General features: G+C 37.5%; 1 protein-coding gene across 4 annotated transcripts in view; it reads left to right on the forward strand.

The window, feature by feature from the left end:
- Nucleotides 1–23,844, forward strand: part of afap1 (actin filament associated protein 1) — a 56,729-nt gene extending 32,885 nt beyond the window's left edge. For 3 of the 4 annotated variants that reach the window (XM_051914364.1, XM_051914365.1, XM_051914363.1), the window contains exons 4-18: nucleotides 3,057–3,165; nucleotides 3,310–3,521; nucleotides 5,032–5,211; nucleotides 8,726–8,818; nucleotides 9,542–9,617; nucleotides 11,511–11,660; nucleotides 13,419–13,630; nucleotides 13,857–14,002; nucleotides 16,250–16,367; nucleotides 16,509–16,742; nucleotides 18,128–18,248; nucleotides 18,747–18,911; nucleotides 20,784–20,974; nucleotides 21,105–21,269; nucleotides 21,416–23,844. In XM_051914364.1, the coding sequence (XP_051770324.1) occupies nucleotides 3,057–3,165; nucleotides 3,310–3,521; nucleotides 5,032–5,211; nucleotides 8,726–8,818; nucleotides 9,542–9,617; nucleotides 11,511–11,660; nucleotides 13,419–13,630; nucleotides 13,857–14,002; nucleotides 16,250–16,367; nucleotides 16,509–16,742; nucleotides 18,128–18,248; nucleotides 18,747–18,911; nucleotides 20,784–20,974; nucleotides 21,105–21,269; nucleotides 21,416–21,442 (2,199 nt within the window). In that variant the 3' untranslated portion in view covers nucleotides 21,443–23,844. The remainder of the gene's footprint in view (nucleotides 1–3,056; nucleotides 3,166–3,309; nucleotides 3,522–5,031; nucleotides 5,212–8,725; nucleotides 8,819–9,541; nucleotides 9,618–11,510; nucleotides 11,661–13,418; nucleotides 13,631–13,856; nucleotides 14,003–16,249; nucleotides 16,368–16,508; nucleotides 16,743–18,127; nucleotides 18,249–18,746; nucleotides 18,912–20,783; nucleotides 20,975–21,104; nucleotides 21,270–21,415) is intronic. The other variant, XM_051914366.1, reaches the window with a different exon arrangement.
- The last annotated feature ends 464 nt before the right edge of the window (nucleotides 23,845–24,308 follow it).

Below are 24,308 nucleotides of genomic sequence, written 5' to 3' on the forward strand. Positions count from 1 at the left end.
TTCTGGTCTTCATTATATTTAAAGCCAAGTTGTAATGACTAGCACTGAGATAAAGTATCCTCCTCTACCTCAGACCTCAAACACACCCTTCTCAAATTTGCCAGGAGGTCACGCTAAAACATTACAGTTTCTATTGTAGTTTTGATTACACATGTGAACGAAAACCCTAAGGAACCAGAGTAAATACTGGGTTAAGCCCAACACACAATCAACTTGACAGTTTTTTGTTATATACTGTAATATACTTAAGAGGGAAATTAGCAAATTAAGGCCATGCTGAAAAATGCCATTCTGGCCAACATAAATAGTCTAAAAAGCATTAACCTGTGCTGTTTATTGGTAATTTCTGAATGTAGAAGGTCTCGCAGTTACTTCCTAAAAGGAAAATGGAGTAAAGCACTCAGCACCAATGAAAGCTTGAGGAAACATCTTTTGTACTGTTCTTTCCCGTCTACTTTTAACTTTCCTTATACAGTATATTTCCATGAGCAGTCCTTTTGCAGTGTTTGTAATGTAAAGAGTTGTTCATGTTCTGTTTTACTTTTCTACTATATTGAGGTTACCATGGTGATAAAGTGTGCCAGGTGGCAACTGTGAACATTGGTCCTTTGGTCTCTTAAAATGTGTTGTAATTCCCCCCACCTGAAAAGCACTGGAAAATAGCAGGACTTTCTGTTAACTGAAATGAAAGAAACAGAAATAAAGACAGACTTTCCATGGGTTACAGGGGGGGAAAGGAAAATGAAAGCGTTTATATGAGTTTGTCATCAACCATAATTGTTTGCATGCAGCCTGGGAAATGAGGGAGGCTCTGGAGGGCCTGTGTCGTTATGACAACACCAGGTTGTCACATGTGCTGCCAGCGGGGCTCAACCAACCAAGGCCCAAATCAGACAGTCTTAAACACATTGTAACTCACACATGCATGCTCATTTGCGCTTATATACACACAATCTCCCTTTCTCTTTTTCTTTCTTTAAACAATCCCACTCACTCACTAATGAGGTTCTATAGTGTGCTCATTGGTTATAGACACCAGGGGCCTTGTGTAAAAAAAACTTAGATTAGATTTCATCCTAAAAGTATGTGTATGCACACATTTTCAGATTTTTGAACCCCTACATACACAAAAACTCTTAATTCATTGTGTTGCTTTAAAGGATTAGTTTACTTCAGAATGAAATTTTCCTGATAATTTACTCACCCCCGTGTCATACAAGATGTTTATGTCTTTCTTTCTTCAGTTGAAAAGAAATTAAGTTTTTTGAGGAAAACATTCCAGGATTTTTCTCCATATAGTGGACTTCAACAGTTACCAATGGGTTGAAGGTCCAAATTGCACTTTCAGTGCAGCTTCAAAGGGCTCTACACAATCCCAGCCGAGGGATAAGGGTCTTATCTAGTGAAATGATCTGTCATTTTCTAAAAAAAAATAAATTATACACTTTTTAATCACAAATGCTCGTCTTGCACTAGATCTGCGATGCGCCACGCATTACGTAATCACATTGGAAAGGTCACACGTGATGTAGGTAGAGGTACCGAGCAAGTGTTTACAAAGCAATTGGGCAAAGACTAAGTCAAACAGCCTTTACAAAAAAAGGTAAAACAACAATGTCGGACGATTTTGAAGTTGGAATGAGATAAAATGAGATGGAGTTTTTCGCCCTACCGCGGTACTTCCGTCTTTCCACTGTGATTACGTAATGCGTGGCGTATCGTACCTAGCTAGTACAAGACGAGCATTTGTGGTTAAAAAGTATATAATTTTATTTGTATTTTTTTAGAAAATGGCCGATTGTTTCGCTAGATAAGACCCTTATTCCTCAGCTGGGATCGTGTAGAGCCCTTTGAAGCTGCATTTAAACTGCAATTTGGACCTTCAACTCCAATCCACTATATGGAAAAAAAATCCTGGAATTTTTCCTCAAAAACCTTAATTTCTTTTCGACTGAAGAAAGAAAGACATACACATCTTGGATGACATGGGGGCAAATTATTAGGAAATTTTAATTCTAAAGTAAACTAATCCTTTAATAAGAATAAAAGTACATATTAAACAATTTTTGCATTTTTTTTTATATATATATATATATTTTTTTTTTTTTTTTTTTTACTTTTTTTCATAATAAAATTAATTAATTATATTTATAATTTATATTTATAAGATTTTTCTTATAAATCTGCCATCTTGGATGTTTTTTTTTTTTTTCACCCTAGCTTGGAGGTTTGCAGTGCATTATGGGATTGCCTTCTCTTCCCTAGCAATTTAGCCAAAAGAAAGTGTCTTAGAGGGCAGCATAATTATGCCGCCTACCTTTTGGTACTGTCTTGGCATCAGAAGCTTGTCTGTGATGATGTAAAAGGCTGCCTGCGTAGGCAGCACACTAGGAACATAATCTGTATTGCAACAAACTAAATGAGTGATAGGCTGTTAGGTGTACCTCTATATACTACAGCTGTTTTTGTTTAAACACAGACAGAGAAATTTGGCCGAATGACTTACATTTAGTAAGGTGCCCACACTTCTGTTGGTGTGCCTCCCTGAACTCTTTTTCCAGAACTTGCTGGGCAGCTTTATGATTCTCATCTTTCTGATCTGTAGCTCACTCTGCTTTCTATTTTGCAGCTAGTTTACTATTTTTTATTTGTTTGTGTATCAAAAATTAGCTTCAAACATTTTCTTTCTTCTACTTATCATGACCAGCTGCTCTTTCAACCATAAATTCTCTTTTTTTTCTGACAGTTTTGTTTGTTAACATTCCCTTTTTCCTCTTGGCACAGATTGATTCTGTAGGCCTTTGATTGGTTTATGTCGGCCCCGCTATAATCTTAGTGCAGTATGAACAGTTGACCTCTAAAATGCACTTCAGATAAGATGGATCATGCCTCAGCAGTTTTGATATTATTAGCTCGGATTCATTGGAACCAGTGAAGCTGATATTTTTGTCCTCACATTTCTTAGAAAAGCAGAAATGAACACTGTAATCCAGGAGGCTGAATGATTGAACTGACCACTTTCTCTGTCTCTCTTTCTCTTTCCCTCCATCCCAAAGCCTCCAGACAATGGGCCTCCTCCCTTGCCGAGCTCCTCTCTTCCTGAAGGTTATTATGAAGAAGCTGTTCCGCTAGGCCCTGGGAAAGCACCAGAGTACATCACCTCTAGTAAGGACAGTTACATTATAAAGATCACTTTAAAGTTTTAGAACTATGACAGTACTGTAGCTGCATCTGTGACCTAAGAAAGACAAGAATATTTTTGCAATTTTAAAAAAAAAAGTCTAATCTGAGTCCCAACTGTATTCTCAGATTATGACTCAGATGCTATGAGCAGTTCATATGAGTCATATGATGAGGAAGAGGAGGATGGGAAAGGGCAGAAGATGCGTCACCAGTGGCCATCTGAGGAGGCCTCCATGGACCTGGTGAAAGATGCGCGAATCTGTGCCTTCCTGTTGCGAAAGAAACGTTTTGGACAGTGGACCAAACTGCTCTGTGTCATAAAGGACAACAAACTGTTGGTGAGTACACACACACAGTTATGAACATTCACTAGAGGGGAGAGGGGTAAGATTTGCCACCTTTTTTTTTTTTTTACATTTCTTTAAGCCAGAAAAACTCCTAATTACATATGAACCAAAAAAAAAAAAATCTTCCATAAAATAGGGCTATAGAAATAATACGTATCGAACAAAAGTGGTAATCACACAACTTGCCCCACTTTAGGGTAAAAGAACATCTAGGTTACTAATGTAACCCCCATTCAGTTTCCCCGTTCAATCCCCCAATCACCTCCAAGTAGTAACAAAACTTGCCAATGAACATTGGCTAGTGAGATTAGCATGCCAAGTCACACCTACCTGGACATACGGCTGTAAATAGGACCGGTATACTTACTTCATTCATGTTTTGCTGAGGAGCCGAGACAGGATCCCGGCCATTCAGAGGTGGTTCAGGGCTTGTGGCAGGGGGGCGTAACGTCTCCATTCTCTCCTTCAGGGAATGGGGTTACATTAGTAACCTAGATGTTCCCATTCAGTCAGTCACATTCGATGTTACGTTGGACTGACGTCATGGGATTACTATGGAAAGTGCCACAGCCACTGAACCGTGTTATGAGTGTTGGAGACGCAGATGCTGGCAAGCCGTCGCATGCCCTTTTGGCAACTGTCATAACCTTCCCATCGCCCCATGTAAGCCTGAGAGACAGTCCTCCATACCGAGGGGGATGGAATGAACAGGGTTTACTCTGGGGACAGTTGAAGCAAATTATGAATGAAGTGAGTATGCCGGTCCTATTTATACTCATATGTCTGGGTAGGTGTGGCTCGGCATGCAAATCTCACTAGCCAGTGTTCATTGGTGCGTTTTGTTACCACTTGGAGGTGATTGGGCTGTCAGACAAGACACCATGACTCAGTCTGACATAACGTTGAACGTGACTGACTGAATGGGAACAATTGACTATTTTACTAATGTGAAATCCCATTCTAGGGTCTTGTGTTGTGACACATTCACATTTTTTATAAACCAATCAGGAACATTTGTAAAATTCAGAATATTTGAATGTAGCAGAAAAAAATTCAACAATTTGTTAGAAGTATTTCCTGTATTTAAAGGAAAAGCTTGCTTTAATTTGATATGTTGATGTGGCTTACCCCAAAAGCATCTGGCACACTTAACCCCACAGTTATTATTTTAGGAAAAATGCTTCATTCAGTAATTAATGATGAATGTTTTGCCAAACAGTTTCCATGTTTTTCTACATTGGTTATTTTATTCTTAATCCTGAAAAGGTTTGTTCTTCCATAAAATGTATTTTACTTGTACATTCAATATATGTTCACATAACAAAAATTCTGAGTTTGATTATAGAGGTGACATAGTTTACCCACTTTCCCATGTCCTCTATTTCTAAGCGATTCTGTTTAGTTTGACTCAGCTTATGTTGTAATGAGTAAACAAAATGATTTCAGAGGAAAATGTTTATGGCCAAACAGCTTTTCTAATATGTCTCTCTCTTTCTCTCAGTGCTATAAGTCGTCTAAAGACCAGACTCCACAGATGGAGCTCCTCCTTTCTGGCTGCAGTATCACACACATTCCCAAAGACGGCAAGAAAAAGAAGCATGAACTGAAGATCGTCCATCAGGGAGCTGATGCTCTGGTGCTTGCTGTACAGAGCAAAGAACAGGCCGAAGAGTGGCTAAAGGTAACCAGAGCACAGCTCAAACAGGGCTAGCCTTCAGCGCAGTGTTCTGGAGTAGCTTATTAGAAACCAGCTGTCGACCAGCAAGTTTTTTTTTTTCTGGTGAACTGCATGGGAATGTCTGTCTTTTCAGCATAGATGTTAAACAATCAAGGAGTAGCAATCCTCAGGTCCAGCTGTTGGGTGTGTGGGGTTCTGTGCATAATAAATACAGTACTATGCATACTATTACATCTTTGTTTTCGGCCAGCACTGCAGCACATCAATACATTTTGATATTTTATGTCCGCCTAAAGTTCATTACACTTTCATACGCATGTCTCCTATGAGCTTAACTTCTAAAAAGTGTTTCTTGTTGTAAGTTCAAAGGATTTTAGTCTTTAACAGCTCTGAAGATTGCACTTGTTGATAACTTGTTACTTTGATAGTCTGCTGTATATCTATTTAAAGCTGTTTTCCTCCACATCTGTTTTTCACAAACATTAAGAAAAGTGCTCGTGAAAGTCTCTGGGCTCTCGTGTGATGGATCTTCGAGTTTATAACCTGAAAGTAACTTATGCTGTACAAAGATCATCGAAACCAGCTGCAGTCAGCGGACGATTGATGGAAATAGCATTTCCCTCATCGCTGTCCATCACTCTTCTGGTGGCTCTGTTTATAAAGACATCACTTGTTGCAACCGTCTCATTTATAAAGACACAAAAAAGAGATTTTCTGAATCCATCACCATGTTTCCATGTGGTAACGAGCTTCTGTTTATTGATTTGTGGGCAGGAAGGCACATGCAGTGAGCTGAACAGCACCTTCAAGTGGGTGTGGACATCAGACTGTGCAAATATACAGCTCAGGAAAGCAACAACAGCCATAATTGCTGTTTAGGAAGGGGGCATAGCTCAGCACTGTTTGGTCAGGTGTCGTGTGTACTAAAAACATACCGGAGTAATTGATTTCTGCTTGGGATAAACAGAAACCACCCTAGCTCGAAGGGTTTTGTTGTATTGTATTTCATTCAGGCACATACTGTACACCAAACAACTCAAGGGTGCGTAGGGACTCATTCCCAATATGAAGAAGCACATTCCCTCTAACTTCTAGATCATTAATAATCTGGTAAATTATTTATTCCACTGAAACTCTTTTGAATTATTCCACTATTTTGATTTCTCCTAAATAATTCTTCTAATACCTCCCATATAAAACAGAATATGAGTTAGAATTGAAGTGGAGGAAAAGTTAATGACTTAACTCACATTCTGTGCTGTCTTTCATTCATGCACACACTGTGCATGGCAGAACACAGAGGTGGCGGGGAGTTTGTGGCTTCTGTTTGATTGGGAGAAAAGAAAGTTGATCAACTTTTGCAGAGTTCCCATGGGAAATAGAGTAGAATTACAATTTTCTAGGCCTGGGAAAATCATGAAAATCTTAAAAGTCTTGGAAAAGTGATAAAATATTTCACTAGTCTAGTTTATATTTTTCTAGCTCTAATTACTGATATGTATATAATATAGCAAACAGAGAATTGCTCTTTGTGAGTGCATTTGCTTTAATTATTTTTAATAAGTCTTGGATTTTTTTCTAAATATTAAATTAGACAGTAGACATTAGATCATTAATAACCCAATTAATTATTTATTTCACTGAAACTCCTTTGAATGTTCACAAGATGAGGTTGTTTCAGACTGTGGCTGAGTTTTGCTCTTGGTTTAGTTGTAACCAGTTTTTAAAAGTGGAAATAAATGGTTTTATATGGGAGCCATTAGATGGAGTATTAAAAATTGTGGGATATAAGGTGATAAGGAAACTTTTTTAGCCTTTAATGGAATACTTCATGTCTTCAAACAAAATCGAGGATCATTATGGAAGCCCAGAGGCGTCTGTGGTTCGTTAATGCTTTATCCAGTTTGCTAATGATCTATTTGTGGAAAATGTTAGCTTGTTGTTTTCCATGATTCATTTTTAATTCTCTTTTAGTGTTGTATCTTTCCTCGACACTGTTTTCCTCTTTGTTTCTCTCTCTTCCAGTCTTTATTCGACTAGTTCTCTATTTGATGTAGCTCCTCTGTTCTGATCCTTTGGACAGGCCTGGGGAAATTCCACCTTCTGTCTTTCTTCTTCCCTTCGTTCTTCTTTCTTCTCTCTTTTTGTCATCTGACTCTCCACTGCCTTGGGCTAGAATGGTAAGAAATGGAGTGTATTCGTTTTTGTTGTGTGTGTAAATGAACGTGACCACTGTATGACGTTGACGGTTTTATTCCTATTGTCACTTCCTGCTTTCTGTTGGGTTTCATTTTATTAGCTACTGTGGTGTGTCTTTGTGTGCTAATTGCTATAAAATTGTTAATTAATGCCCTTAATTAATGCTTGTCATTGGCTTTGCTTCCCATCACTATCTATTGTGGCAGTTTTGCATTATGATTCAAAGTTTGTTTGACCTTTAACTTTGACTTTTTTTGTTGGATTTTATGCAGTAGTTCTTATATGAAAATATCAATGCTAATGAGGGCACATTAGCACAGCACAAAAGATTTTTTGACTGAGCGTATCCCAGAAACCCACTTCTTTGCAGTTAAAGCCAAAGAGTGAGGCCACAGCCTGCAATTTTCCCGTGAGCCCAATTATGTAAAACGGTTGCCAAACCCCAACGTGCTGCGTCAAGTTACGATGCTCAGAGCAGCTCAACAAAAAGGAATATTTGGTTATATTTTGGTCTTTGGCATGGGGGCAGTTTGGGAAGAGGGTGTGACGGTGTGTAAAGGTGAGCGCCTCTCTTTGTGATGCTTTCTTTATCCGTCTGGTTCACTCGACACCACTGGTTGTGGGGTTTTTGGATGTAACCCCCAGGTAATGTGAGGTCACACTCTTATGTGGCGGCGAAGAGTCTGTGCAGTCTGGAGATCTCTGGATATCTCATTCACACAGAGCCACTGCACAGTGCATAGACAGCCACGAGAGCAATGACGCATGTAACAGCCTTCCAGCTGCACTTCCAACTGCATGTGACGTGCAGAATCCATTTGAGCGCATGTGCATGGCAGAACGTGGAGGTGGCGGAGAGTTTGTGGCATCTGTTTGACTGGGAGCAAAAAAAGCTTTTGATTGACTATTCCAGGGTTCCCATGGGAAATCTGTGATTTTTAGGCCTGGAAAAATCATGAAAAATAATAAAATCTTAAGTCTTGGAAAAGTTGTAAAAATGGCTCTTGTCTAATTTATTTCTTTTTATATAAATATATATAATATATATATATATTTTTTTTTTCACTCTTTTTTTTTTAAATAATTCTTGGAACATTTTTCTAGTTAATGTCATTTTTTTTTTTTTTTTTGTTTGATGTGTGATTGTTCTTCTGACTTTCTTTGAAAAAGTGATCATGTGAAAAGATTTCGGCACAGTGTATTTCTTTATGTACTATATAACAAGCATTCTCATTCATTTAAATATGGAGAATTGAGGAATATTGAATTTCTGCCTGTTGTTTTGCACTTTAACTTTTTGTTCTGTGGTCTCTTTAAGGTGATGAAGGAAGTCTGCTCCAATGGAAATGGAGTGGTGGACTGTGACGGTGCTGGCTCTGGTTCCCCTATTCACAAAGCAGAGCTGGAAAAGGTGTGAATTCATAATTATATTTATGTAAAGTACATTTGTATGTGTGTGTGTGGATTTACTATGCCTGCAGTGTACATGCAGGTCTACCTACATGCAGGTATGTGAGACTGTGTGTCGGTTTGCATGCTTGCCAGCTTCACCACACCTCAGTACCCTGCACAGGCGCCTCTTCTCTGTATTCCTGCACAGTGGCTCTGCTGCCAGGGCAAGGAGGGCTATAAAAACTGCATATGCGTACCAAATTTCATCTTGCCACGGATGTGTGCTGCTGGCAAGGTTAAATAGGTGTGGGAGGAAATGTGATCTTATCATTTTTTAAGAACACATTCTTTAGTATGCAGTATGCTGTGACATTATTTTTGCAGCGTGTGCATGTTGCACTTGTTTATGTGTGTGTGTTGTTTTTAAGACACATCTAAGGGGGTTTAATGTCAAACCTCTTAAACTGGCACAGCATGCATGAGCCTAGTCTAATTATTCACACTTAATGCTAAACAGATGCTCTATGAGTTTTGTTTGGGTAGACTGCAGAGGTTTAAGTGTATGGGCTTTAGTATTCCATACTCTTTGTATGCATACAATGTGTCTGTCTATAAACAAATTATGATTATGTTTAAAATTGAATGCACTGTTGTTTGTGCTGTTCAGTATTCATTTTCCTGATAAAATACGTGCTTTCTCTGTAATTGCAAGTTTATCCATAACTTTACTGTTGTTTTGCAGAAGCTGTCCTGCGATCGACCCAGTTCAGATGGAGAGCCCTGCCATGAAAATGGCATCTCAGATGGCAAAGATCCAGGTGAGTCTTCATGTTCAGTCCTTTTGTTTGGGCCATATCATTGGAGACAACAGAGTTTCTCTATATAAAGGGAGAGTATCTTGTGTCACTTACCGTAAAAAGTAGTAAGGAGCTATTTCTATCTGATCTAATTTGTTTTTTGTTTTGTTTTTTATTTGACATAACTGAATCAACTCAATGAAACAATCATGCAATACATATTTATACACACACACACGCGCGCACACACACATATATAATATTTAGGTTGATTCAGGGATATTTAATTTACAATAATAATAATTATAAACATTTTCGGCATTAATTTGTCAATACAATTTTTTTTTTTTTTTAAATAATAAAACTATGTATTTATTAGTGTTTTGATTCATGAAGTGAACTCTCTAAGTCTGAAATTAAGTCTGAAAAGCACTAATAACTTTAATCCTATAAAGTTGATGTTTATTTGACTTGAAAGACTCCATTGTTCAAACAACGCCAAAGTCAAGGCAAGAAGACCCTTCTTAAATAATCTAATAGGATTATTTATCTGGTATTTACACCACGCAGTCTCGATCTGGGATTGAACTTTTCAGGACATCTGTTTCAGGTCTGTGGAAATGTTTCTTTTTTTTTTTTTTTTTCAATTTGAGACCGCCTTGCCTCAGACTTGTTGGTGAAGAATTGCCTAATTTGAGTGGATTCCAAGACTTTTGCATCTGCAAACCCATATGATTTATAGCTCAGCATCACAGCCACAAGCCGCAGCAACTGCTGTGCTGTTTTCACATGAGTTATAGCAGCTGACCTCTGATAAAACCTACAGATAAAGTAACTCCTATAATAATTCCTGTAAAAGTGTGAGGGTATCTAAAGGATATTAAATGAGATTAAATCTTTTTTATAACAAAAAATGTAGGGTAGCATTTCTTGGCAGCAGAAACACAAACCATCTCTATCTGATCTCTTCTGTGTCTGTTTGAAAGCACCTAAGATATTCTTACATCACACCAGCAGCCAACTGCTGCACCTCTTTGATGAAAGATGGAAGAAAAATTGAAAAGAGCCAGGCAGATTAATCAGATTCCAGCTGTCGTAAGCGCTGAGACGCTGTGAAATCATATTAGCCTGATCGCAGAATTTTCCCTCATGATAAAATGAAGAACTATGTCTGTATAGGTCCTTTAAGGGCCAATCGTTTTTGCATCTGTGGCTCTGGGTTTTGCCTCATGCCCGGGGCTGCTGCACAGAGACAGAGAAACTTTAGAGGACTCTGGGTTCAGATGGGCTTAGCTTTAATTAAAGGAGTCGCCAACTAAGATGTAATCTTCTGCAGTGCAGCTTGGACCAAGTCAGACCTTCTGAATAGCAAGAGTTTCACTGTCTCTTTATATGTATTTTTTGTCCTTGTTTGCTGCTTTTGTAGTAAAGACCTTTTCGAGAATGAGAAAAGCATGAAATTTTGTGTTATACACATCTTACACTTTTAACCCAGTCCGGTGTCCTTTCACTTTCAGTGCTTTTTCTAGATTTTTTTTCTTACAATAACCACAGACCACGCTCCTCAGATAAAAGCATCTGAACAACTTGGAGAAGAGTGGAATCGGTTTCACGCACTGTTTAGGATTTAGATTGTAATTCTGTAGACGTGTCCAGTCATTGTCAGTTCAACCTCTTTCCCTCTGGTCTAAATTACACATTTTAAAGTGAACAGATTGCCATTTGTCATTTTCCATAATTCAGTCTTTTTCCCACCAAATCCATCCCACAAACAAAATGTTTTCTAAACCAATCTCTTGTTATAGTTGCAACACCAATGGGTTTTTAGATATCTAGCATATCTGTATAATATATTACATTATAAAATCCCGTACATATATTTCACTCTCTGACACTAATTTGCCTTTTTTGCAGCCAAAGGCAAGAAGAACTCTAAATCAGAGCAGAAAGGCACTGTGGGACGTGTGACTGGAAAGAAGATCACTAAAATCATAAGCCTGGGCAAGAAGAAACCATCTACAGATGAACAGACCTCATCAGCGGAGGAGGATGTCCCAACATGTGGTAAGTGGTTGCAATACCATTTTGTTATACACTACTATTTAAAAGTTTGAGATTGGTGCCATTTTTAAATGATTTTGAAATAAGACACTTACACTTACCAAGGCTGCTTTTATTTGGTCAAAAATACAGTGAATTCAGTAATATTGTAAAATATTATTACCATAATGTTTTCATTTTAGTATATTTTAAGATATAATTTATTCTTGTGATGGTAAAGCTGAGTTTTAAGCAGCCATTACTTCAGTCTTCCAGGATTCTTTGAAGTTCAAAAAGAACAGCATTTGTTTGAAAACTGTTCTTTTGTAACATTATAAATGTATTTACTGTCCCTTTTTTTTATTTTTTATAAATGAATGCATCACTGCTGAATAAAGTAATTTATTAAAAAAAATCTTACTGCCCCCAAACAGTAGAGTATGTTCAGTGATGACAGTTGCTTGACAGTGAAATGGAGAAAGTGTTGAAAGCAGCGGAGACCATCAAAAGGTTGGACAGTTCTTGACATTATGCAAATATCAAGTGAAAAATGCAGAAATATCAAGCGAAATAGGCAGGAGGGCAGCCAATCACTGTGAGGTTCAGGTAGTCTAAACCTTTTGATGCTCTCGGCCGCTCTCAACACTTTCTCCGGTCCTCAGTCAGTCTCACAATTCACTGTGTGATTGTGAAGCTCAACTTCCATAGGAATTAATTGAAAATGCTCGCTATGCTCTTCTCGTTCCGTGCCAGTGGTCACGCACCATTAGTCTTCATCTGCCTGCTGCTTCTTCTGATTGCTTTTAGAGGGACAAGCTGCCCACAACTGCTGGTCTAGGATCAGTTTTCTCCGTAATAATAATAAAATATTGGCAAAACATATTTGGCAAGCGGCCCAGTGCGTATCTGTGTTTGCGCTCTGGAGAGCATCAAAGGTTTCTATTTACAACGTGTTTTTGCAGCGTTGAGCAATGTAGCCAATCCCAAACATATCTGTTGAGTTCTTGAACGCAGTGGACAATCAGAGGTGTTTATGTTAGAATCCACTCACTGCTCAAAACGGCTGAGTTTTTGTTCAGTGCGGAGTTTGCTTACAAATCCTCTCATTATAACAAAGGTAGTGTAGACACAATGTAAATAAATGATTCATTGTGTAGTGTAGACAGCTTTATTGATTATAGCGGAACTTTGTGAGATTGCAATTAACTAAAATGAGTGAGCTTTTTTGTGATTATAAATTATCACATCACGCATGCAGTAGCCTATGCTTGCTTTTCTGTTATAATTAACAGTGGTTTGTGAATTTAGATGCTTTAATAACAAATAATTTATCAGGAGCGTTTATGCTAGGATGTGTAGGTTGTGGCTAGGTGACTCGTAACTTGAAATTTCACGGATGTACTGAAAAAATTTATACTTTTAGCTGTGGGCAAGAGCGGGACCAAACATGAATGTTGCAGGTGGGAGTAGGAGAAGGTAACATATATTTTTGTGGGTGCAGGATATAAATATCCACAATATTTATTTATTCTTTTACTGTTTTTAATGAAATAAATGCAGCCTTGCTGCGCATAAGAGACATTTGAAATTTCTTTTAAAAATCTTAGCGACCATAAAATTTTGAATGGTAGTGTATATTCATAGTTTGTTCTGAGATTCTTTTGCAATTGTTTAAATATTGATTCCCCCCACTCCCCCACCCCTGTCATCAACAACTTTCCATATTGCTTGTGTGTCTCTTGGCTGTCATATAAATCTATCGGCCCAATCCTTCAATAACAGGCTATCTGAACGTGCTGTCCAATAACCGCTGGAGAGAGCGCTGGTGCCAGCTAAAAGACAACCAGCTGTTGCTGCACAAAGACCGGGCAGATCTGAAGACACACATGGCCTCTCTGCCGCTGCGGGGGTGTGAGGTCATTCCAGGGCTGGACTCCAAACATCCCTTCGCCTTCCGTCTGCTGCGCAATGGACAGGAGGTGGCTGTTCTGGAGGTACGGGCCAAATCCCTCAGCTCTTGCGGGGCAATTAATGTGTCTGAGACAGGACCTCAGGGCAGGGATTAGATGGATGGTTAGGTTGGCTGGCTCTTGTAATGATGTCAGTGCTGTATCATGTGTCGAGTGGATTTGCAGAGATTGCATAGATTAGTGCTTTATTTGTCTCATATTCCACTGACACTCATTAATTGTGTCTTCCCTAACTCTTTTTTCCCGTCAGGCCTCATCCTCTGAGAGTATGGGAAGGTGGTTGGGGGTCTTGCTGGCCGAAACGGGCTCCACGACAGATCCTGCTGCATTGCACTACGATTACATTGACGTAGAGACCACTGCTAATGTAATTCAACTGGCCAAGCAGTCATTTTGGTGAGAAGCCAGTATTGCTAAAAATATTTTTATTAGCATGCTAGTGACATTTTCTTAACCTTTTTTCCAACATGTAGCGGTGTAGCATTATTATTTTTAATGCCACATTGTATTGCAGACATAGCTTTACAGCCAAGTGAGCTGAGGTAATATACTTGCTCTCTTAAACTCTCTCTCTCTCTCATACAGTATGTAGCATTGGAAAGTCTGATTCATTTTACTGTAATTGTTCATTTGGAGAGAGTTCATTAATCCAGATATGTTCATTTAAAAAAAAGCCTTCATTCTTATTTCTTTCTAGAGAAATGTTGCTGTCATTAATTTATACATTTTCTTTTATAAAAATATTTAGTTTGGTAAGATTTTTTTATTTATTTATTTTATTTTATTTTTTAAAGAAATTAATACTTTTTTCAACAAGGACACATTAAATTGATTAAAATGACAGTAAAGACATATATAACATTACAGAAGTTTTCTGTTTCAAATAAATGCTGTGCTGTTCTTTTCTTTCTATTCATTAAAGACTCCTGAAAAAAGTATCAGTTTCCACCAAAAATATTAACCAGCACAACTGTTGATAATAATAAGAAATGTTTTTTGAGCAGTAATGTCCGCTGAAAATTCAGTTTTGCCATCAAAGGAATAAACTACATTTTAAAATATATTAACAAATTGTAATATTATTTCACAATATTACTGTTTCTACTAGTGGTTAAACGGATCGTTGTTGATCCATGATCCGTACGGATCATGGATTTATTTTTTATTTTACATTTATTTTTATTTTTTTTGTGCTGATCTGAAAAATTATCCGCTTCGTGACTTAATAACCGTGATATGATCCGAACCGTGAGTTTTGTGATCTGTTGAACCACTAGTTTCTACTGCATTTTTGATTAAGTAAATGTAGCCTTTCAAAAACATTAAAAAATCTTACCGACCAAACTTTAAAATGTTAGTGTATATTTTAAAATATTTTGCCCCTTTAAATAGATAGCTACTGTTTGTTAAAGGTGCAATATGTAGGATTTTCTGTCTGCTAGAGGTCGCTAGAGGCCTATTCAAAACAAAGGCGTAGCTTGATGACGGCAAGTTTGAGCGCGGAATCTTGGGACATGTGGTCTTTATCTCATAGCCGGTGGAAAATAATCAGGATAGGACTCGGGAAGAAATCATGTTCGTGGATGCGATTATTAACGTTACTGTAGTATGAAGCAGAGCAGGACCGAGTGTTGTGGGAGCTGAACGAGGCCGCTGGAGCGATTGTTAACGAGAGACAAATGCAACACAAGCCGCGAGCAGCGGAACTTTTATTATGCCACAGTCGCTGCTTCCGCTTTTCCGGTCATGAGTATGAGGTAACGCAGCTCTGTTTATCATATTAGATACATTTGAGTGTGTTGAAAATGATGTTATAATGTTATTCTGTGCATTTGTTTGGTGGCTGCTGTGAAACACGTGTTGCACACTGCAGTAAGCTAGATCGATTTTAGAATATCATATTAAATGCTGGGTGGCTTGTGTTGATAAATGGCATGCAATTAATTTTAAAACATATTGTATGATGGAGAAAATTCTGTATTACTGTTACTAAAAATAAAGCTGCAGCTGATTATGCTATGTTAGCTACTTCACAAAATAGTGTTTTTCTCTGAGGCATGGTAAAGCATGGTACTCGCAAAAAATACTAAACGTGTATAAAATAGACTAAACGTGTTGAGCTATATAACAATAATTAGTTTTCTGTCTATAAATATATCAAAACAGTTGTTCCCTTGCCTATTAAAACATGTAACATATTAAAGCGTCTTTGGTGTTTCCATGATTCCTACAAAATAAAACCGGAAACCGAGGGTATGACGCAATTGACAGGCGACTCCTCACACATCCCGGAGCCTTGGTTAAAATTGCAATTTTCTCACGATTAACAAATAGTTGGAAACATTTGGGATTTTGTAAGTACTCAAGTGAACAAAATATATAACACTGGCCTAGTGGTTTTTGGACATTTTACTGCAAAATTCTTACATATTGCACCTTTAATGCCTTTTAGTATAGCTAACTACCTTTTTTTTTTTTTTTTAAATAGTAGCTTGACTGTAGTTTTAAGTACTTGACTCAGCTTGTAGCTTGTCAAGCTACAGTTTTGAAGTATCCTTCCCAACACTACTGTTTAAATTTAGAGTTGGACTTCTCTGTGCGACATTTGTATATGTAGTAATGAATGTATGTATGTGTTCTCAGCTTCACCAGTAAGCGTGCAGTTTCTCCAAACCCATACCTGGATAACCCAGTCAATGGTTATGCCTGCCCCACAGGGGTCGCTCTGCATTATGATGATGTGCCCTGCATCAATGGATCGGTATGCAACTTCACAAACTTTAAATCCATTAAATTCTCGGCTTTATTTCTGATCCTGCCTAACTCCTCTCCGTTTCTGATCCTCCTTAATTTCTCACTTCTAATCACTTTTCTCTTGCTTGCACGCTTGCGATACGGGAAGGTACCAGATGCGCACTACTCCACCCCAGCTTCAGGGGACTGTCGTTGGAAAGAAGAGTCTCATTATGAGAATACAGATCTTTATGAAAACATGCCCTCCCCCAAACTAGCAGCACGCTACTCTCCCAAATCCATCCGCCCCTCATCTTCCACAGGGCATTACAACACACCGCTCTCCACCAAATCTCTGTCCTCTTCCTCCTCTCCCTCAGCTGCTAATACTAACACTAACCAGGTGACTAACCCAGGCTAAAACAGTACAGGGCTTAAGATTAAGCCTTGTTATGCACTTGTCCTTTCGAACAAGTAAATTGTTCATTCATTCAGAGTAAAAAAGTTGCTTGTTTAGAAAAAAAAAGATTTTTTTTTTGAGTGTGTGAATGTAATTTTTTCTGAAGTAATATTCTCATCAGTGTTCTATTAGTTCTTATTTAAATCAGCATATTTGTGATATTTGCTCCAGGAAATGTTTTATCTTTTATAAAGCAGTTTTTCCTACCCTTATTAAATGTATGCTTCATCTTTCATGTCAAATTCTTAAGTTTTATCAATGTATTCATTTAGAATAATAACAAGCTGCATCTGAAGTGGCAATGATACTTTAAAATATAAAACTAAACCACCAATAGTTAGTGGCAAGTTACTTTTGTTATCTTAATGTGTGAGGCTGATTCATTGAAGAATGAAGCAAGTGCAAGCTTCAGCTGGTTCAACCTTGTTACCGCCAGTAAAATTCTTATTTACTTGCACTTCAAGCACACAAGTTTTAATGGTGAGCCCTGCAGTATATCTTACAGTCTGCGTGAACCGGAAGTTGCATCCGACTTTACTTCAGTGTTGTGTCGTATTTCCAAGTACAACAGAATATTGAACAGATGGCGGGTTTTATTTTAGCGCACATCCTCTTTATTTCTTGCTCGTGGCAGACTGGTGGTTGGAGAGTAGTGGTTAAGGATATTCAAACCAAGCCGTCAAACTGACGTCATCAGAGAGGGAACGCCATTCCAGAGCAGAAGCAAATTTTCAGATTAAAGATTACCACGACAAACAATTTTTTTTTCTGTGTATTAACGTGCGCTAACAAAGTAAATAGTGTCAATTTTGATTTCATGCTGACTTTAAACAGTGGATATCTTTATCTCATTCCTATTTTAAGTTAATATTATTAACAAACATAGAATGGAAATAAACATAGTGCATGCTGCATAGTGCATGCATTACGGACCACCCAGCTCTAGACTGCTTTTGATCTATATAATATCCATGTCTGTGGCCATGGCCTTGAATGGATTTACTGAGGCCTTCCTGAGTTCGCTCTAGGTTAAATTTTATAGGACAGGGATAGAAAAAAAGTGTTTCTGCCAGCTATAGTATAACTAAAATAAAATGTCCCCTCTAGCAACATGTGTGGTTCAATAGATGTGGTTTGCAGAAGAAACCTTTGTGAAAGTATTTGTATGAAGTAGTAATCTTAGAACTTGATCACAAATTACACACTTAAAATATAACAGGTGTTGACAGCGAAATCAGAGTTCTTATATATCAGTTTGTTAGTAGCCCACATATCAGTTAACTTTTTTTGTGTTCAAAAGCTCACATATGTTTCTTTCTTCCAATCAGCTGAAAGGAAAGAAAGGCCTGACCACCAATGGGTTCGCTGCAAAGCAGAAGTTGGACAAGAACCAGCCCAAAAAGGCCAATGGAATTAGCAGCACTCTATCAGTGAAACGCAACAACTCTAGTAAGAGATTTTAACACATAAGAGCACATCTGATAGATAATCTCAAAATGAGCCCTTCCTTTTTTATAAGTGGACATTCGGCTGAAACTAAACTAAGCAGACATTAAGTCTGCATCCATTATCCTAGCTATTACACCACTAATTTCTTTCAAGGAAAAAGAAGCCACACAGATTTGTGGAGAATGCCGGTATGTGGAAATTGCAGTGCTGTTAGACAGCAGTGGATCTGTTGACATGCTCTTTTGTAAACTCAATCACCCCAAATTCCATTTCAGACAGGCAGTCAGTCAGTCACAGACATTGTAACCATCCAGTGGCCATTTACGTGAACTCGAAAATATTTGGATGTGGTACACTGTATATTCTGCCTGCCTATTAAGCCGCGTTTGTGGTCTCAGAGGCCTTTAATGTGATTAAAAAGTCTGAATCCAAATGTTTAAAATGTAGAGCTTTTCTGATGGTTTTACTTTGATTATAATGCATCATTAACCTTCACAGGTGTGGATCAGTATAAGTACGGGAAAAACAGAGTAGAGGCAGATGCCAAGAAACTGCAAGCGAAAGAGGAGGAGCTGATGAAGAGGAAGCAGGAAATTCGAAACCGCCTGACCCAGCTGAAAAAAGACAGGAAGGACCTCCGCACTGCTATAGAGAACACCACAGGTGAGGATGTCAACGGGCCTATAGCATTTGGGTTTGACTGAATCTGTGGCAGTGTCAATGACAAATAAGAGTGTAATGAAAAGGACTATAAAAGTCTATTTTAAAAAGTGACAAGTTCGTAGAAATTAACTCTTTGTATTCTTGTATTATTTTCATATGATTTAAAAAAAAAAAAAAAAATTATACCATTTTTAAGAAAAGTTTTATACTCTAAAATTGTGATTTAATCATCAAGTGAAAAGTAAGTAAAACATACTTTCCATATACACTACCGTTCAAAAGTTTGGTCTCAGTAAGATTCGTTTTTTGTTTTTTTTAAAGAAATTAGTATTTTTATTCAGCAAGGCCTAAAAGGATCAAAAGTGACAGTAAAGACATTTATGTTACAATGTTATAATGTTCTTTTGAACTTTCTATTTAAAGGCACACTATGTAAATTTTCACCGCTAGATGTCGCTTATTCAAAACAAAGGCGTAGCTTGATGATGCCTTGATTTTGCGGAATCATGGAATGTGTTGTCTTCACGTCTGCAGCTGGTGGAAAAGAATCGGGATGGGACTCGGGCAGAAATCATGTTCATGGATGAGATTATTAACGTTACTTTAGTATGAAGCAGAGCAGGGCCGAGTGCTGTGAGAGCTGAAGAAGACCGCTGGAGCGATTGCTAATGAGAGACGAGAGCGATACACGGCTCGAGAGCAGCAGAACTTTTATTATGCCTCAGTCGCTTCTTCCGCTCAAGCATATGTGGGGTAAAGCAGCGCTGTTTATCATATTAGATACATTTGTGTGTTGAAAGTTGTTATAGTGCTACTCTGCGTTCACTCTGCAGCTACTATGAGACACTTGTTGCACACTGCAGTAAGCTAGATCGATATTAGGCATGGTAAAACATGGTACTCGCTGTAAATCAAGAAAACGAGATTTAAACAATAAGACTTACTGTGTTGAGCTATATAACAATGATTAGATTTCTGTCGATGAATCCAAACTCACCTGTTGCTCACCTGTCTAATAAAACACATAATATATTAAAGTGTCTTTGGTGCTTCTATGGTTTCTACAAAATAAAACCGGAAATCGAGGGTAACGCGGGTATGATGTCATTGATAGGCGACGCACCGACACAGTCTGTGTCCTGGTTAAAATTGCTTATTTCTCTGAATTTAAACACTCTTGGAAACATTTGGGATAATGTAAGTACACAAGTTAACAAAATATATAACATTGTTCTAGTAGTTTTTGGATATTTTAATCCAAAAATTTTACATATTGTACCTTTAATAATGAATCCTGAAAATAAATGTATCAGTTTCCACAAAAAATAGTAAGCAGAACAACTGTTCAACATTGATAATAATAATAAACTACCCCATTTTTTTTATAAGTACATTTCTAGTGTACTTAGAAATGTACTCTTTGTATTTACCTTGATTTCTTTTTGATTTAGTAAAATCTAAAAGTAAAAACATATTTTCATTATACCTTAAATACCTAAATGTACACATTATATTTTTTTTTATTTAAAATTGTTTTTTATTGTAAAAGTTTATTCATTCATAAATATCATTGAGTTATTTGAGGGTTATACCACATGACCATTTACAACTTGAATTAACCTTGCCTCGTCATAAAAAGATAGAATTATCTCACATTTTTAAAGATTTACTGCCCTTGACACACAGTCATGAGGGTCCCCCCCCCACCCCGTATGTCTCTCCACATAAGTTGTACCACATCTGATTTGGCACACAAATGTTTATACCAGCAGGACAGTAAATACTGATCTGTCTTGAAAATGAAATGAAGCAGTAGTGCAAGTTGTCTCTTAAATGGCATCTATAACCTCACCCGCTGTTTATTCCACCCAGGCAAGCGTTCTCAGGCAACTTTGACAGAGAGACTTAAGAAAGTGGAGGATGAATGCAAACTGAAAGAGGAGGAACGAGTCAATCTGGAGCTGGAACTGACAGAGGTGAAGGAGAGTCTGAAGAAAGCCCTGAATGGAGGCGTCACCCTGGGCCTGACCATTGAACCCAAAACTGGCAGCTCCAGCCCACAGGTCTGGAAAAACAGCAACAATTACTTGTCTCAGTGTATAGACATGATGTAATACTAACTGTAGGTTTGTGTCGCATTCAGTTCTTAGTGATAAAGAAAAGCAAGTATCAAAATGTCTCATCTGTCTTTAGTCTCCAGTGTTAATGAGGCGAACGGTGGACAACTCACCCATCTCCAGCTGTGACACCAGTGACACTGAGACCTGCTCTCTGCCAGTCAACAGTGCGTCTCTGCTGCGCCGCCAGACACAACAGAAAGCCTCACCTGTGCGAGGACACGTCCTCAGGAAAGCCAAGGTCAGTGACCACAAAACGCTTATTTTATACATCACATAGGTAATGTGTCGGTTCGCATGTAAAAGCCAATTGCATTTGTTTTAAGATGTTTACGATGCATATATTTTCCCCTATGCACTCAGTCTGTTTTCTTTCTTTTTTTGCAGGAATGGGAGATGAAATCTGGCACATAAGTTCTTTTCCACCAACTTTTCACTTTCATTGTATCTATTTATTTAATTTTGTCCATTTATGAGTGATGTTGAAATTGAATTGACTGAACCATAGACACAATTTTCCAGAATGAATTCTGGAAGACCTTGACTGAGTCTGGTGCCCAGTGCTGTTTTCTCATTATAGCACTATCACTGGACAATGCTCTGACTAGAGCTATTAATTTACATTTATTATTTTAATTCAAAGCAACTTACAAATTAGGAAAAACACATAAATGGGCCTACGGCAAGGGCACAATGCCTGATTTTAGTAGTAAACTATAACAATACATATACACTAATTTTCAAAATTTGGCGGTCAATAAGATATTTTTAAAGAAATTTTCAGCAAGGATGCATTTAATTAATCAAAAGTAACTGTAAAGACATTTATAATGTTACAAAAGATTTCTATATCAAATAAATGCTGTTCCTTTGAAATTTCTGTTCATCAAAGAATCCTGAAAATACAAATGCATCATGGTTTCCACAAAATCATTAAGGAGCACTACTGTTTTCAAGTTTGATAATAATAAAAAGCTGACAATTCAGCTTTGCCATCACTGGAATAAATTACAATTTAAAATATATTAAAACATTTATTTTAAATTGTAATAACATTTCACATTATTACTGTTTTTACTGTATTTTGAATCAAATAATTGCAGCCCTGCACTGTAAAAAAGAATCGCTAGTTTAACTTAAAAAAGTAAGTTATCTGGTTGCCTTAAATTTTTGAGTTCATAGAAATTAAAAATTTGAGTTAATACAGTGAAGGTGATTGGTTTAATCCACAGAAACTCAAAATATTATGTTATCTGAACCACATTAATTAAGTTGATTTGACAAAAGAAAAAAATGTTGTGATAAATCATGAAAATAATTTTTTCAGTGTGGTGAGCATAAGAGGGTGTCAGTAGAGGAAAGTAATTTTATTATGATTTGTTAACATCACAAATGCAGAACATCTTTTTAGTTATTATGGTCCATAACTAACAATCTAAATATTATGCACGCAAAGCTCACTGGTCTCACTTAAAAGTCTATAAAAGTCTGTTTCTTTCTTCAACAAGAAATCATTAATGGAAGACAAGATCTCCAAGTATTTATTTGTAAATGTTTAAGTAAATATAAGCCTTTCTGTGTTTGTCTGTTGATGTTTAGTAATGCCTTTTATTTGGCTTCACACTAGTTGTAGAGAGCAGCTTCAGGATATATGTCTTAAGATAAATGTAAATTACAGAACGTGATCATTCAAAGCTTGTTCTTTACAGAAAAAGTGTAATCTGTATGAAAGTATTTTACCAGCGTCGTCTCCTCCTCGGTGTCTGGCCCATTATTTTCAATCCAGTGGTCTGGCCAAACTTTTGGCTATGTTAACAGCAGCCCATGGGGAACAGGGCAGCTCAGGCCAGGGTGTGGTCCTCTGTTGGCTGACTGCTCTGGAAACTGGGTCTGAAAGTACAGCTCTTCCCCATCCACTGCACTGAAACTGCAATGCGTCATACACTGACAGTTATACATGCACTGTATGCTAACACAAAGAAGCGTGCATATGTGAAGTTTCATTATAGTTTGCAGTTGTTATCTGTTTGCTTTCAAAAACCAACTGTTTGGTTGAACAAAAGTATGTTTTTTGCAGAAGATTTCAGGCTGTAGCATCCTGCTTTGTTTTGACCACTCTAAGTGCAGCCACCTGACATACTGAAAATGGTGCTTTTAAGCAATGCTTAAACCGTTAACTCCTCCTAATTCAGCCAGATCATGGAGTCTTGGTGCTTAATTTAGATATTAATGAGATATTAATGTTCAAGGCACATTTATAACTCTTTGTTTATTGTGCAGTAAAGTTCAGCATTTGATTTGAGGCTACACATTTTCTACAACAACACTACACGCAGGGTCCTGTGTAAATATAATTCTACTTTTTTTCTACTTGGGCCCATAGATCTTTAGAGCTTTTCTTTGTCCAGTCATTTTGTAAAAGTCAGCACTGGATGAAACCTTGGTATCACTATATTCATAAAGGAGAAATCTCTTGGAAGTTATCGTTATCTCCAGCTCACCAAAGTAGATGAGATGCTTCAGTCTTTCTGCACAACTGCTTATTCTTTGGTCAGAGTGATTTACTGATTTGACACAGTAAAACTGTAAACCCTTTAGGTTAAGTCAGCTTTCAGCCTCACTTTGCAGAAATAAAGGAATGTGGAATGTGAACAATTTTGCTTTAAATGTCATTTTGCTTTGAGGGAGGGAGCAAAGACTCAATTGTTTGTTTTGCACCTTATGTATTACTCAGTTTTATTTTGCTGATGACTGTTTGTCAACTTGACAACAAAAATACTGTACATAGAAATAATTAAACTGCTTTTAAAAATGTGCTTGTGTGTATGACTACAGTATGTACCAGTGTGTATTATTCACTGTAAATGCCGGCACAGCTGGCAACATTTTCATGGATTTTTATGAAACTGTAATTATTTACAGTCTCTGACCTGGGGCATTGTGTATAAAACTTTAAGTAGATTTCATTATAAAGGTGTGCGTACGCACAAAAGTTTTTAGATTTATAAAACCATGAGTACGTCAAAACCTGCACATAATTCAAAACCCAGTCAGCTGTTTCCTCCCCAAAATAACCATATATGGGTCTTACAATGGCTAACTTTACTCAGCCATGTCCAGTGTTGGGGGTAACACATTACAAGTAACTTGAGTTACGTAATGATTACTTTTCAGATTACTAACAAAATAAGTTACTTTTTCACATGTATTGACTGACAGCTCTCCTGTCGCCATGTTGAGAGAAATAAGAGTAAGTGCAGAGGTGTTGTGAGCGCTGTGT

The sequence above is a fragment of the Ctenopharyngodon idella genome, chromosome 12 (genome assembly GCF_019924925.1).
Source record: "Ctenopharyngodon idella isolate HZGC_01 chromosome 12, HZGC01, whole genome shotgun sequence".
NCBI lineage: Eukaryota > Metazoa > Chordata > Actinopteri > Cypriniformes > Xenocyprididae > Ctenopharyngodon > Ctenopharyngodon idella.